The 17483-nt window shown below is 33.7% G+C and overlaps 1 protein-coding gene and 1 long non-coding RNA gene across 2 annotated transcripts; both read left to right on the top strand.

Annotated features, from left to right (window-relative positions):
• The first annotated feature begins 210 nt into the window (after nt 1-210).
• On the top strand, nt 211-1008 carry LOC143589818 (uncharacterized). The gene is made up of 3 exons (XR_013145354.1): nt 211-554; nt 652-726; nt 825-1008. It is a non-coding gene; the product is annotated as an uncharacterized LOC143589818 (long non-coding RNA).
• A 7397-nt stretch (nt 1009-8405) lies between these two features.
• Nucleotides 8406-11777, top strand: LOC143589817 (NAC domain-containing protein 43-like). The gene is made up of 4 exons (XM_077070468.1): nt 8406-8442; nt 9504-10058; nt 10148-10419; nt 11032-11777. The coding sequence occupies exons 2-4, from the start codon at nt 9866-9868 to the stop codon at nt 11743-11745; spliced, it is 1179 nt and encodes a 392-aa protein (XP_076926583.1). The 5' UTR covers nt 8406-8442; nt 9504-9865; the 3' UTR covers nt 11746-11777.
• The last annotated feature ends 5706 nt before the right edge of the window (nt 11778-17483 follow it).

Here is a 17483-nt window from a genome sequence, read left to right as displayed (position 1 = left end):
GAGTAGCCACGGGTAGATTGTAAGATCAAACTAGCGGCGACGAGTTAACTGATAATAAACTAATCGTATTGGAAATGTATATAAGAAGAACTAGTCATTGATCAAAATCTACTCGTAATGACTAACTGAGTTTTAAACTAAACGCTCCAGTTAGGCAATACAACATCTATTTATGGTTACTATGAGTTTAATGAGGATGATAAGATCCATGTATAATAATATGTTTTGTTTCAAATGTTCTGTAGGTAATAAAGTATATAATAACAGAGATTGAGAAAATGAAAACAACCAAATAATATGCTAGCTGCAGATAAAATGGAATTCATGACACCTGCAAAGGATGGATGCTGAGCTTTCATTGTAGCACATTTTAATATCATCCTAAGTGTTTGTTTGTGTTGATTATATTATTTCACTTGTATTTGATTATTTTTAACTTTTTTTAACCAGCCATCGATCTCCACATGCCTGCAATTTGTTCTCCTATTGTTAGGCATGGCAGTCCCGCCGAGGCAGTACATGTCCTCTCTACAATTATCTAATATCATATTAAGGTAATCTATTTTTAAATATATATAAATATAAATATATATGAAACTGTTAAGTGTTACAAATTGATGCGTTATATTGTTATCTATGTGGTTATTGCAGTCATGGGATGCTTGATCTTAAAAGAGTTGTCATTGGTCAGTGCCAAAGCCGCATGCACGATTATGTCCTTTGTTGGTAATTTTAGCTGTTGAATCTGTATTGTGGTTGTTCTCTTTGTGGTTTGCAGCATTCGTGTGATGATTCCTAATGCGTTTTTTGTTGCTATATTGTAGTGTAAGGTTTCCATGTGGCGTTGCTTTTATCTGCTGTTACTTACAAATTTTAAGGTAAATGTTTCTTATGCATGTCGTTTCTTTTAATCTTATTTGAATCTATTCATGGTTCAGAAACATCAATTGGTTTGCCTTTTCGACCAAATTTGTTGTCTACTTGTCCGACAGGTGTATGATGACATGTCAGTAGCTAAAAAGGTTTGATTTTTCTGCTTTCAACTTTTATTAAGTCAGGGTTTTTTTTTCTAATTATATTTGATTATATAAATGTTACACACTATAGACAAAAATTAGCAAACAGAACACACACACTAAAGGCTCTTTCATTATTCTCTATTAAGCAGTTTATTTCATTTGCTAATTTTTAGTCTTTTGAGTACTTATTGTTGTTTTTTTATTATTTGTTTAAATTGCTAATCAGGTGAATAGAAACAAGGAACGAGGCTCATAAATCTTATATTTGTTAAAACATTATGAAGATACTATAAATAAATACTATAAGTCTTCATACTATAAATAAATACTATAAGAAGTACTCTAAACAGTAACATAGCAATAGAACCATAATGTTTGAAAACTAAACTGCACTGTCAATGAATCACTGATATATTTACCATAGAAAGTTATACTGAAATTGAGCTGATGAAGATTTATTAAAGTGGATATACACCAAGAATGTATTATAGATTGGTCGTACATGTTAAATTTTCAATTCTAAAGGTTTTAAATTGCATGAATGCCATACACGGATTCAAAACGACACGGATTCAAAACCCTTTTTTTATCTCTAGCTGTCTTTTGAACTCCGATTAAAGACATATTGAAGTATAATGCAGAAGTCAAACCTCGATTGAGATATGTAGTTAATTTTATATTTACCTTGCTAGCTGTACAAAGGAGCGTTTTTGTATCTCTAGCTTGGTTAGACTTTTACTGTGAATATGATTTTGCGAGTACTGTTATAAAACCAATTTTTTATTTATTTATATATTTATATTTGTTTTGCTTGCTTGTATGCACTTTTCTTATTTGGTGCTCTGAATCAAATTGCTATATTTCAGAATTCACAGCATCAAGATTTGGAGTTAGGCTAAGAAGCCCGTTGAAGATGAAAGTCAATATCTTTGTGTCCTTAAATAAGCTAGAGAAAGGTATAACTGACGTGGTTTCTTTATGTTAACTTCTATAGTGCTTGCTTTGCCTATTTGCCTAATGGTATGTATATATAGAAGTTTAAGTTCTATGTTTTCGAACAGCCCTGACGCAACGCGCCGGGCAAAAAACTAGTTCAATACATTTGGTAAACAAAACAACTCATCATGGTTAGTTACTTAGTTTAGTAAACTAGTTGTGTCTCAAAAAGTTGTAATCTACTTGTCACGACGAAACGATTTATGAAGTACTCATGGGCGTTGATTACGAGGCATGCAACTTCTTTAGTCGTGGTGACTAAATGATTAGTGAACGTGCTCGTCATGGTTATATAGTTTATACTTCATGGCCACGTGGCATGTTTAAATTGGCTTTCCAAACTACTCGTATGTTAACATAATCTACTTGTCACGATTAGTTAAACACATATTTATGAAATTCTTTGGAAATGATACCTATAACTTAAAATTTATGTTCACAAGTACTTATTTTGGGAATTTTCCCTTTTTAAAATGTGTATTTTTAAACATAAGTTTCTAGTTTTAAATATCATTTGTATAGAATTCTATAAATATGTATTTTAAATTTGTCATGATGACTACATTCTTGGTTTCAAGTAGGGCCGTCCTTGAGGTATGGCAGGGCAGTCGACGGCCACAGGCCCGACACCCTGCTAAGCCCGAAATTTTTTTTTTCAAAAAAAAATTATGTGTTTTTATAAAAAAACATGTGTATAATCAATGTTCAACACAATTACATAACCACTAGCTTGGTCTAATGGTAAAGGGATATGACATCTAACCAAAAGGTGGTGGGTTCTAGTCTTATTTGAGACAATTTTAAGCTTATTTATATACAAAAGTTTTTTACATAACTTAAATCATAATCAAATAAGTCCATTTAAAATTAAATTGTTTCAATCCAACAAAATGTTTCTTTTACTTAGAGCCCAAAAAAAAGTTCGCCTTTGGCCCAAATTTTTTTTCGTCTTTTCGGAGCCGGCCCTGGTTTCAATGAGTGGTTTACAAAAGTGGTTGCGACGACTATTTTAGTCTAGAAAATTTCAGGGACGATTATTATGAAGCACTAAACTTTTTTGAGACGACTATTATAGGTAAAAAATAGTTTGGACGAGTTCCATTGTTCCATCAGCCTGGACCATCTCGCTTCCATATGTTCCATCAGCCTCATAGATTGATGATATTTTCACGAAAGCTAAGTCGGCCCTCGATTTCGTTTTTTGTTTGACAAACTCTCAATGCTTATTACTGTTGCTAGCTTAATAAAAGAAGTTTAGTTAATTAGTTTATTGTGGGCTTTGGCCTGTTAGCTAGTAAGCTTGTAGCCCAAGTATATATTGTTTATATCCTCTTTTTTTTGTACTATTAAGTTTTCTATTGAATAAGACCCTGGCCGCTTTTATTTGTACATGTTTATCAATTTACTGACGGTAGGCTTAATTATTTAATGGATCCAAGTTTAGTTGATCATGCAAGAGACGGAACTCATTACACGTGTGTTGTGTTGAAAGTTGCAGAAGTTGGGATATTGATGGAATTGGGATCGACTTTGTGAATAGTGATGGAATTGTTGGTTATATTGAGTTTGATTTTGCGGGTGTTGGTATTTAATCGCAAGTTTTTTTATTTAAACCAGTTTTTTTTTGGGCGTTGAATCCATTAGTGATTCGAGAGAACTCTTCACAAAATTTGAGAAAGGCTGTTGGTATATAAAAAAAATTCGAAGGTTTGAATTCGTTTGTATAGAGGCTTGAATTAATTTTCATATTAAATTTGCTCAAATGCCACCACACCAAGTGAGATTTTTTTTTCCTTCCAAAGATGGAGTTGGGGCGGTGTTTCGGCCCCGTGCCTTCAATTCTATACCGTGCAGCCTAAGGTACTTGGAGTTATATAAATATATTTAGTTTGTTTTAGGATATTTTTTATTATTTAAGGGACCAAAGCAGCAAATTAAGGTTGTTTATGTGTGGGCGTCACACTTGGTCATGTTCCATTACGAAAATTAAGCACGTATGGAATAAGTTGGTTGATTGGGTTGGTTTGGTTTGTCTTTATCTATTAATTTGGTTTGCATGCATGATGGCATGATGACATAAGGAAACGAGTTTGGAGTTCATGGTTAATTGGTTATGTAGTCGTTGAGAGTTTTTTTTTAACTGCTAACTCTTCTATACCTATTAATTAAAATTATTTTTCATTGTTTTGTAAAACTTGAACCCTCAGTCTCATGAGTACTAGGGACAATTGACTAGAATCCTTTGATTTTCTTTTAATTATCATTTTTTTTGCCGTTAGACTTCTTAGTCGTATTTGCCAATTCTTATAGATGTTGATATTCACCCAAATAAATGGCGTTAGCAAAACCCGTGTATAAGACATATGTTGTTGGTACTAAGTATTACCAGGTCCAGGAGTAACTCTATCATTGCTAGCTTGCTCTAGTTAGGTACCTATAATAATTCAATAGTCTCATCTACTCTGCAAGTTGTGATGAAGATTACATATCCAGACTTCAAGCCTTCTATGAGTCATGGAATAGTCAGAGGCAGATCCAGAAAATTTTATCACGGGGCTGGACTTCGGAGGGGGTCGTCCTTAAACTTTCATAGGGGTTAGTCAAAATTTTAACATATATATGTACCTCTACAAAAAAAATTCACAGGGTAGGGTACGTGCGACTCCAGTGTAGGTCCGCCCCTGGGGTACCTGCTATAGGAAGAGGTGAAACATGGAACAACATGGTTTAAAATACTGAGTCATATCAAAGAATGGATCAAGTACTATATTGCTTGGCCTAGGGTGATCATTAAGAGGATTGAACATGGGAGAAAGGGCTTGATACAATAAAGAAGTTCTCATATGTGAAATTGGTTTGATGTAAGATAGGGATCCATTTGGAATAAAAGTCCATTTTGTGAGGAAACAAGAAGAGTTAGCTATAATATAGCTTAACTTAACACATGGATTCGGTCCGGTAAGTTACTTTGGTTCTCCCAGTAACCATAATCAAAATCGAACCGTAAAAGTGGGTTATAACCAAATTATTGGTTATTCAATTGGTTTTGTTAGTTTTACTCAAATCAAGCTACAAATGATAGAGGTTGTGTCTATCTTTAGAATACAGTATTTAAATTTTTAAATAAAAGTTTGTCAACTTTCCATACAACAACCATATTGTATTCAAAACTTATTTACACACTTTGCAGCTGGATTGTTCTAAACTAAACGGGCATGGAATAGAGATAACTGATTAATGGGTAGTTATTAATTTATTATAATCACCAAGGAATGAATTAAAGAAAGGTTGGTAGTTGCCCGGGAGGTGTTAGTTGTTGTGTCTATTTTTATAGAATGGAACAATTATTGTGTTTAGAATTTGTTTTGGTGTAAATGAACTGAATCATTAGTTTTAGACTTCAGCTCCCCATTTTCACACTTCTGAATCATTACATATATGTGAGGCTCTATTACATTTGACACGATATATATTATATAATTTGATATATTTTGTAATTAATTTATGTTATAGTTCTATAGAAGTTATGTATTTTCGATGCACAATCGCATCAAATCTTGAGATCGTTTGTGTGTTGATGAACTAAACAGTTAACATTCTAGTTTGAAAAAGGAAAAGAAAAAATGACTAGACCACACTATAAAAGTTTGTATTCATGTGACCGGAAGAAGGAAGAAATTTTGGATGACTGAATCGATATATCTACGTAATATGAAGGATTCTTTATTGGACGTTTAAAGAATCGAAAGCAAATCAGTCGTCATTGTCTAAAGCTGAATGTATACTATATATAACTTATGCGTACCGGTTAAGTGTATGGAAAAGGACCATGCATGTAGCTCCAGTGAGTAGTTCTACTCATTCACTAAAGTAGCTTTTAATTTGACGTGTCAATCGGTACTGCTACTTTTTCGGTGAGTAAATTAAATGACTGTTTATAATATATCTTTGTGTGCATAATTTACACCAGCAATAGTGCTATACCTTAAAGCAATGGCTGCCTATACCCTCTAAAAATATCACATGGATTGCAATAGTAATATGCAACCCACATATTGATTTTTAAATTCGTTGCACACACTGAAAATTACGGCTAAGCATTCTTAAATGATTTAACACATGGTCGCTCTTATCGTCAATATTGTGCGATTTTCCCACGATGAGCTCACAAATTTATATCTAGTTGTCCTAGTGAAATTTCCTTGAGGTTAACAACCATAGGATTGCTCAAACAAAAGTATGATCAAGTTCTTCTCTCTTCCAATCCAATTCACCAAAATGTGTCAATAATATTTCAGAGGAAAAATTTCTTATAACTGAGGTCATAGATCTCTTCACATATATGGAAAACATGATAAGAGCCTAGTAAAATTCAAAGTTACGAGAAGTCTTTGATGAGCAGAGGTTGTGGCCAAGCGAAAGTTATATAATAATATAAAATTCAATTTTCATGATTTTTTTATTGGTATTAAAGTGTTGCAATATATGATGTCCCTCCAAGTAGTGAGGATTAAACTGATCTCATTGTATGCAAAATGGTGTAAATTTATATGTGTAAGTATGTGGGTCTCTCGTAAAAAAAATACCTTCACTATTATGATAATTGAGTAACATATATAAACTGTGTTTATATGTAGAAACTAGCTAGTAAAAGATCGATTTTGTTGTTTAACAACTGATTTGATCGTTGTTAAAGGCGGTGTTTAAACTAGCTAGCGTTTTTATTATTATTTTTTTACATCCAATACACCGTTTTTAATTAAAAAAAAGACATTAATTAAATTTAGTAGAACTCTTGACTTTATATCATATATTAAAAAAACGTAATTTCTCTTAGTAATTATTCAACAAAAGATATATCTAATTACCGGATATAAATATGATATTGGTGTAACTAACTATATACGGATTGGTTGTTCGTGGCTCTACAAAGACCGATGGTTACTAGTGCTCTAGCTCACACTTGTTCTAGTTTTTGCACGAGGATTTTGAGAGAAAAAGATACTTAAAGATAGAGGTAGTTTCATATGTGGTTTTCTAAGAGATTTTAAGGTCGAAGGTCGTAGTTAAGATGGAGGCATGCCTCCCGCTGCATTAGCCAATGGACCCACCACTTAAGACCACCTTCTATCTCGCTATTATATTTAGGTTGTTAGTTGTTTTCCAAGTTCAGGACCCTACACTAAAAGTAGCAATCACTATGCCCACATGTCCAAATCAGCTACCTCATTATATCATACCCTACATTTGGACCTTTTATTTCTATTTTATTTGTTGTGATCTTCTGGTAAGTATTTAGTCTATAAACGCAACCCAATATAAATTGATGGTTTTCAGTTTTCTCGTGACGAGTTTAAAAATGCACACATGATCGTGTTTCTCATGATAAATCTTAATTCAGATGATTTTATTTATAATGTTAAATCTAATTTATATAAATTAAAACATAATAACTCTAACTTGACCATTATGGAACTCATTAATAACCCCTTTTAAATTATTGGGTTAGGCCATTTTCTCGGGCCAAACAACTATTGAGTTGACACTAACTTGACCAACGTATGGAGCTATAAAGCCCATACACAACAGAGGGAAAGGTCTCGATGAGTCATGTGGGCTACATGTCGGATCCGAATTTCATCATTTAGGGCTCCAATTTGATGACCGGAGATGTTCCATCAATTCTAACATTTTCTTGATCGGTCTCCTTTTGGTGTAAGAACACGTAAATCATTGATTGACTTAACTTACATGTTTATTTATATTTTTAACTTCATCATTTAGATGCCACTTTAGAGTTTCAAAGATTTGACAAATCTATCTAATTTAGAACTCATAGGACCTTTTGTGAGAAAACAGGAATCTAGTCGCAGTTGTGATATATCTTCGTATATGAGACGCAAACAGGATGATTCGAGCCGAAAGGTTATTCTCATTAACGTTTAACCGAATGAATACAATCATACATGCATACATACACTCGATTAAGCTCGATCCACCACGATGTGCGCCTCGTGGTGGCCTATCATCCTAGAGACTCCAACAACATAACGATACAAATTGATAGAGAAATGGCTAGGATTCTTACCATACGTTTGGGGTTTAGCATTTAAATAGGCATCCCATATGCCTACGTTACAAGGCGTATGGCTCCAAGCCTAAGGCTACTTATACGCTCACACGTAAGCATATGGGTTCTAGTCTAAGTGTATGCGCCTCCATACACCTACATCCAGTCGTATGGGCAAATACAATACATGTATTAAGCCTTGGGGCTTAGCCTATAAATAGGCTTGCCATATGCCTACATTCCCATGTGTATGGCTCCAGGCTTAATGGCTACTTATACGCTCACACGTAGGCATTTGCTACATCCAGTTGTATGGGCAAATGCAATACATGTATTAAACCCGAATATACCCTTAGGGTGCGTTCGTTTTAAAGAATGGAATGAAATTGGAATTTGCATAGGATTTGAAATCTAATTCCATTCTTGATGTGGTCGTTTGACAAATGAATTTAATCTATCACCACAATAATATCAGGTTGAAACAGGTTTTGGTCTGAATGAGTTTGGGTCAGAACGAGTCAATTAAAAAAAGGTTTTTTTGTTTTTGGTCGTAACATGTTAGGGTCATAACGGGTTTCAGTTTTTTTTAAACGAGCATAACGGTGGAAATGTTTTAGTTTTTTTTATATTTTGCGTTATGATTTATTTATTACTTTTTGAACTTTTTAGGGGTTATCTATTAAAATAAAAAACCCCTCAAAATAATATTCAAAAATAATAATAATAAATTCATAGCTCAAAATATAAATAAAAAACAAAACTAAAATGTTTATTCGTTGCCCTCGTTCAAAATATTATAATAAACCCGAAACCCAAAACGCGAATTGGCACGAAGTGTCGAACCGAAGTGAACTGACCCGGAGCGTCAAACCGAAGTGACCCAGAGCATCGAGTTGAATGCGAACTGACCTGTAGAGTCGAACTGATCTGACACGGTTTGTCGAACCCAACGCACTCTGACGCGGAGCGTTAAACTGAACGCGAACTGACCCGTAGTGTTGAATCAAAGCAAAGTATCAAACCAAACTGACTCGGGTGACCAAACGCGAACCGACCCAGGGCGTCGTACCGGACGCGAATCGACCCGGGACATCGAGCCAGACGCGAACCAACCCGCAGCGCCAACCTGAAAGCGCTACGACCCGGAGCATCGACCTAAACATGAACACACCCGAAACGTCGAGCTATAAAAGATTCCAATGAATTTACTTGAATTCCCCAATATTTTGGAATGATTTGGAATTCCTTTAGTTAAAGGAATTTGAAGGAACTGAATTTCCAATTCCAATTTTTTGACAACCGAATACCAAAATGGAATTGAGATTCCAATTCCAAAGAAACAAACACGTCACGCCATAGGATTTTAAAGCCAGTTCCTTTGAGTTCCTACGAATTCTGTGAAACAAACACGCCTTGAGCTATTTGAACAGCTACGGACAAAAAATATTGCACTAACGTTTTGTATTGTTTTTCTCATTCAGCAATACATAAATTTGTCTCAAGAGTTCCTCTTTAATGATCTTTTATATGCTAACCAAGCCAATAATATCGTACTTATCTACACTATACATTTTTCAGCCATTTCTTCAAATTTGTGGGGTCCTTGGGTTGGTCATACCATTATACACACCAAAAGGATACGTGCGTTGAGTTTGTTGGGACCAATCTCACTCATCGTCCCATATAAATAATTACGTCCTTGCAACTACTTTTATGCACACACCTAGCTTATCTTTTTTGTTATCATTCTCTTCTCTTCTCTTCTCTTCTCTCTCTAGTAATGCCTGAAGAGGAAATGAGTTTATCTGTGAATGTTAATGGTCAGTCTAAAGTGCCACCTGGATTTCGGTTCCATCCCACAGAAGAAGAGCTTCTTCACTATTACTTACGGAAGAAAGTTGCGTATGAAACGATTGATCTTGATGTTATTCGCGACGTTGATCTTAACAAGCTTGAACCATGGGATATACAAGGTATATATTTTGTGTAGGTTTTATGTAGTCCATAATGAAAGATAATTAACATAATAATATTAAATGATATGTACTTTGTGGTTTGGCAGAGAAATGCAAAATAGGATCCACTCCTCAAAATGATTGGTACTTCTTTAGCCACAAAGATAAGAAGTACCCTACTGGAACCAGAACGAATCGTGCGACTGCTGCGGGCTTCTGGAAAGCAACCGGACGGGATAAGGTCATCTATAGTAGTGTTAAAAGAATTGGTATGAGGAAGACATTGGTGTTCTACAAAGGGAGAGCACCACATGGCCAGAAATCTGATTGGATAATGCATGAATATAGGTTGGATGAGATTACCAACCAAGATGAATGTGTAAGTTTCTTTATTTTCATATTACAGCCATGATCAGGGCATATAGCTCAAATGGTACCAAATGTGTCCCCTCAAGCAAAAGCTTGTGAATTCAAACTTGGTATAGGGATGAAGGGTGTGAATTATTTGCCCCCCAAAACAAGAATTCACAGTTATAAAGCTTGCTTGAACTTGAAATTTCAGTTTAGCATGAACATCTTTATTAATGGTTTGGTAAACTAAAATTAAGTTAAGACCATTCAACACTCTTCATGGCCTTAAGGCACTTAAATGGCATCCACAGGTCCCAAGTTCAAACCATCCTAGTATATATCTTGAATGACCATTGTCGTTAAAAGAAATTAAGACCGTCCACATAGGTCACGAGCATGCTACGGAAATGGTCTAACCACAAAACAATTACAAGAATATTTTCGCCGAATTAAAGTTTGCTCAACAGTTTTGATTTGCAACTCATTTTAAAAAATGGTGACATAATCTGTTTATTACTTAAGAATTTCTTTTCTTGGTCTTAACTCTTTATTTATGTTGAGTCTTGATTATGAAGTAATACCAAAAAGAAAAAAATAAGAGTAGATTAAATGATAAACTCATATACTTATATTTTCTCAGGGTTCTAATATGTGCGATTCAACTCAAGAAGACGGGTGGGTGGTATGTCGTGTTTTCAAGAAGAAAAACTACCATAAAGCGGTCGAGAGCCCCAAGAGACCGCTTTCAGCCGCTATAGAGTCAAGGACACAATTGCAAACGTTAAACAAAGACGGTGCTCTTGATCAATTACTCGCATACATGAATAGCAGTAGGTCTTGCAAACAAGAAATCGAGTCTTTAACCACAAACCACAACGCTATGCCACAAATCATGAACCCTATTAGCGATAGATTCTACCACCTACCAAGGCTCGAAAGTCCCACGATAACCTTGTCCCCTCATCACAGCTTGGCCTCAACCAACTTCGATCAAGGACTAACTTTCAAGCCCTATGTAAACGACTTCCTGACCGAATCCAATCAACCAACAAACACGGACCATGACTCACGTGAGCGAACTGATAGTTGGGCAGACCTTGAAGGGCTTGTGGCCAACCAACTCAATGGTCAAGTTGACTCTACAAAGCAGTTATACTCTTGCTTTGGTGAACCAAGTGATGACTTCTGTTTCCCACTTGATCATGAAGAACCAGAGCCATCTCACCTATGTGATTCAACAACAGCCGTTAGACCGAACCAAGCGGTGTACACGAGTGAGATAGATCTATGGAGCTTTGCTAGATCTTCTTCATCTTCATCATCCCCGGATGCGTTATGTCACTTGTCAGTATAATAATTATACACTTGAATTCCATAGAGATTATCATAAATCATAATATAATCATATAAAATAAAGTAGAGGAATTAAATACGAAAATAGGGGTTTAGGATGGTGCATCAATTGACCAAATGTAAGGTGATTGATGGATATAGGTATCATATGGTCGAAAAAGAAAAGGGAAAAGACATTCTACAAACATATTATATGGGAAAGGAATGAATGAGAATTAGCGAATAAAGGTGTATGTTTGTATGTGTGTATTGGTGATGGATTTGTGGGGTGCACCATATCGTCCATGCATGTCACGTAATAACTATGTCATCCGTCACACGCTACATAAGGTTTTCATTATGGTGCCTATGTACATGTATATATTCGATATACGTATACATCAATAAATTGTTTTTTCATGGTCAAGTTATTTTACGGTATGTGTCTTAACTCAACTTACATTGAATGGGAACTAAAGATTTAGGAAGGAGAGGTCACAAGGTCTCAAATTCGAATATGATCTTAACCTTAATTTACAACAGTAAGTTTTCAGACAGCGGGTTTATAACGGGCTTAGGCTACCTAGTAATGTTTATAATCACGGATATATACTATAGAGTTACCATAAGTTGGAGGAGGCTTTATTTATTAGTTAAAATTCCTTTTTTTTCAGGATTTTAGTATCAAGACTCAAAAGTCTCGCTCTCTATTTTGTTTTTAATGATTAATGGTTGATTTATTGTCATGTGGTTGGTCCAATAGAAAAGGTCTCACCAGCAACACTAGTACGAAAAGTTAAATGAAAAGTCCACCACTTTTTTCCAATTGAAATAATAATAATAAAAATAATAATAATAATTTTCATGATTGATTTTGTTTAGCGTATGTAGCTTCTAGATTTCCTATTACTTTACTCACTCAAGTCTTTATTCAAACAATTGTCATGTTAATATAATTAGATTTCTGTTAGATAACTAATTAACGCACCACACCCAACTCCACTAGCGACGTACCAAGTAAATAAGTAATCTTAACTTTCTTCACGGGAACCCATTTTCTGAATTCAACTGTTGGATCTTATGATTTGATAATACAAAATAAGTAGTTTATTTTCCAGGTTATCTCAGTACAAAACTAGTAACCTTCTGGACATATCCCAGGGAATTTGTTGGAGTGGGTTGCAGGCATAAACCAAATGAGAGTGAAGCGCGCTAGCTGCAATTAATCTAGTATGATAGTATGATGTCTTTTGGAATCTGGATGTGGCCAACTAGACCCACACCGGCAATGGTTTAAAAAACCTATACAAAATATCTTATGAAATTAATCCTATTTTCACTTTGCGGACAAATGTTCTGTCTACAATAAGGCCTCATAAAACCGTCATAAGCGGACTTATGGCATCAAGTGACAGTCGTTGATTTTGTGGCCATGGGGTGGTGGATATATGTGATGATTGTGAGTGTTCAAGATATTAATGTTTTGGTTGAGATTCTTCACATTTTAGAAAAGATGTTAGATTTATTTATACGAAGGAATTAGAGTGAACTAATTACAATTCATAGTAAACCAAACCTAAATAAATTTTAAATTCGAGTCCTCAATCAGATTCTACAAGCTAAAAACGGTAAGAAAAGGTATTCAGATCGATATAAACTCCAGTGACATTGGAACTAGCTCGTCGAAGAGTAAAATATGAAAACTAAACATGTTCAACTCTAGCATCTCTCACATATGAATTAAGAATGTGTTACTTAAGTAGGAAACATTTGTTTTGTTTTTGTTTTTTTGTTTTTGCGAAAAAATCATTCAAACTATATTGCAATCCACCTCACCCACCTAACACGTTAGATGAAACACTCAACCACGTATTTTGAGTTTTGACAAACACCATAGGTTGTCTTTTCATACAAATGGTGTTCTTTTAATTGATCATTCAGAAAGACTCTTACATCTTTTACATCGTTGTAACTTTGCACTCATGATCGATTATTTTGGATTATGATAGATAAATAACCCTTATTTTCGTCATACACCTTTAAAACCACATAAATTTATTCATTATGATTGATTGCTTTGGATTTTGACAAATAACCCCCGTCTACTGAATTCTGTGTGTATGTCCCAAAGTAAATCCGTCCTCTAGGGACCAAAATTTGAATAATCTCATATATATGCTCAAGATATTTTAGACAATGTAAGATGAAAAATATAAGTATGCCATTATTGTATGAGACATGTAATGGCCATATATAAGACTAATGAGTTGTTTGATAGCCTCTTAACAATCATTAAGATGTTACTCTTTAATAATTCATAGCTTTTTAATTGTTAAAAAGTTAACGTTAAGTCTAAATGATTAAGAGGCAACCTCTTAAAGGCATTGTTGTCTTAAAAGAAAAATGATTAGTAACGGGTCCGTGACCAACTCCTTAAATCAAGGGTTTACCGACAACACATGGAACAAAATTATTAATGCTTTTAAGTTCATTAATAACACATAGAAATAGAAACTCATGTTAATAAAACAAAAAATAAAACACTTTCCTCTGTATATATATATACATATAATATTTATTGTATATTTTTCTTAATATATTATTTTAATGTGTATAAGTAATTTTGATGCCGTTGAAGAAAAAATCGATTAGAGAAAAAGACATTTTAAAGCAAGTAAAAGATGTGAACAGATATTTTAATTTAATTAAGGAATTAGCTCCGACTTTTGCATCATAATTATTAGAATTAGAAAGATAACTTAATCAATGTGTTTTTATAGACAAAAAAAACTAATGCCAAAATTAAGTTTCATTTTCTTATTGTTTCAAAGAAAGTGCTGACTGTGATGTTAACATGTTGAGCAATTTCTTTTTTATCTATACTATATAATACATCAAACAAGTATAAATTAAGACATTTAATTTACAACACTTAAAGCATAAGATACATGTGTTAGTAAGGGTAAATATGTATTTTAAACACAATTTATCCAACTTACAAGTTTGGTCCCTCATCTTTAACCATATTATGTTTTTAATTTAACTTGTAAACTAACTTCCCACCCATGATTTTTAAACAACTATAGCCTTTTCATACGCTAATATTTATATAAACAAATTGCACCATAAAAACGAGAATTTTATTCTCTTTAATTTGGATATAATATTGTTGTAATTTTTTTTTCATTTTAAATAAATTAATATGTTACGTATAAGTGTTCAGTGTCGGTTTTGATGGTTTTTAAGTTAAACTTGTGAGTCCAACCGTTAATACTGATTTTTTGTCGTCCAAAACCAAACTCAACCATTGAAAGTTGAACCCGAATCGTTACTAACGGTCTGGTTCTGGTTTGGTTTCACAGTTTAAACTTTAATAATAAATTTAGTTTAAAATAATTAATAATGTAAATGTACCGTCAATGTTAACTAAAAACCAACATAATATGATACTTGAGATGATCATACATAAAAAATGATAATTTTAGCCACATAAATGGTAAATATTAATGGAAGATTTAGGACGTGAAATAATAACAACAAATATTACAAAATGAATCATATTACAATTAGGTTAATTTACAGTCCTTTCTGGCTTCATATGGTCGGTTGCCGATATAAACCGCGAACCAACCGTTCACTACGTTTTGAAAATTTTGAAACCGACCAAGAAACCGAAAGTAAAAAAAAAAAGAAAAAAAAAGTTAAACCAATGACCGGTTTAAATGATTTCAAGGTTTTAACCGAACCATAAACACTTATATTTGTACGTGATTAATAGGTTCAAACACTCGCTGCATCGCGCGGACACCCGTCTAGTTATAAATAAATCATCATATAAATGAGAACCTTGGTAAAAAGAAAAAGGGTAATTTGTATCTCAGATTATAAAACAATATTATGTGCAACAAATTTTAAAAATATTAATCATTTTATTAAACAATATCTCTCTCAACTTTTGCGTCTTCGTACTATGTGTTGATCTTTTAGTTAAGTCTGAAATCCAAGTCAATGCTATTTAAAGTTGATTTATTTGTATATATAAAAAATAATAATAAAACAAATAAAAAACCTTCTCATTGAATTGAACTTTTTTTAATTGGATACGAGGGAATTCCTCATAGATGGAAGTGCGGATGGAAGTACGTACGTTGTTTACCTTCGGCTCGTTCGTTAATCTTTGTTAAAGGTTCGCCAACGAAAGAGTTTAAATTTAAACGTACTATGCACAGCATTGGCTCCTTCATTTCATTATATATGTGTGGTAAATTCTAAGGAACTGGAGATTGAAGTTGTAGATACAAATTTGAGTTCAGCATATATGTTTATAATAGCTCTATCAGGACCAAAGTTTGAGTTTTGTGTGAACACTTGGGGATTGGTTAAAGATTGAAGGAATTAAGGTAATGAAATTGACAAATGAATTAAATGGGTTATTACCGCATGAAAATATAATAAATCATAACTATACGTTGTTTGGTAGGCAGGAAAACACGGGGAAAAAAACTGAAATGGTAATGAGTGACGACGGTGGTGGGAGGTAGGTGACGAACGTGGCGATCCCATCCCCATCTCCAAACCTCATTCTTAAATCTAGAGAAAATGATCAAAAACCAAATTAAACATCTCTACATGAATACATGTAGAGATGTATTTTGTAAGAAAGTTCTCACTTTTTATCCCATATATAATTTTTAAAATATTTTGTGTGTTGATGTTGATGGAAAAGTGAAAAAAAAAAACGAAGAATAAATAAATATTATTTAACTGAATAGAGATAAATATGTATAAAATTAGATATGAGAGTTTTTTTCTTAAAAAAAGTGAAGCAAATTTTGGAATATATGATTTGTAGTTAAGTTATACGTCAGAGATGGGGAATGGGATGAGACAAGCGAATAAAATGAAAAGAAATGAAAGATGAAAGAATACAAAAGATCAGCCGACCGTATGAAGAAATACATGAACACACATTGATTGATGTCAGTTGTACAATTAAGGTTAGAGAAGGACTGTTCTTCTTACAATTAAATGAATACAAGAATTTTATTTAGTTAATCTCAATATTATTTAAAACATGAAAGCAACCATTCAGCTTCATCTCTCTCCAACAACTAATTAACAACCATTTCCATCAACACATTCTTTCTTCAACCTGGTTGTTGTGGTCTAGGACTTTTAACTCATGTCAAGTTACTTTAGTCCCATTGGAAAAGATCATATGGTTGCTATAAGTTCAAATCCTCACCTGAAAAGGAATCTGATTCGTCACTTTATTATCTCTTCTGTTACTAGGACAGCAGACAACTCCCACGGACTCCAGCCCGGGCCAATTATCACCCACATGCTAATGTTTTGACATATATAACATGATGGGTTTCGATATTTATATTTTTTTTTGAACGAAGAATTTTATAAAATGGGCCGAACTAGCAAGAAGCTGGAAACAACCAAAAACTCCAAAGTACAAAAACAAAAGAGCGAGATTGAAAACGATAATTTCAGCAATCTTCCCAATCTAAAGACAAGCATAAAAGCTCGTGTTCTTTACGTCTTCAACAATACGGTTGAGATAGGTCTTCTATGATTGAAAATCGCTTCATTTCTAGCTTTCCATATATGTGCAACAACTAATAGTGAGAGTCACCGCGTGTATTATCTTTCTCCTAGATGGGTTCATATTCGGAGTCCCACGAAAATTTGGATCTTTGAGATAAAAGTATAAATGGTCGAGACTTTAACTTGCACCAATTACTTATATCT

The sequence above is a fragment of the Bidens hawaiensis genome, unplaced genomic scaffold (genome assembly GCF_021521415.1).
Source record: "Bidens hawaiensis isolate Kalapana, Puna unplaced genomic scaffold, B.hawaiensis_p1.1 tig00037826_1, whole genome shotgun sequence".
NCBI classification, from domain to species: domain Eukaryota; kingdom Viridiplantae; phylum Streptophyta; class Magnoliopsida; order Asterales; family Asteraceae; genus Bidens; species Bidens hawaiensis.
This window is presented reverse-complemented; position numbering and strand designations above follow the sequence as displayed.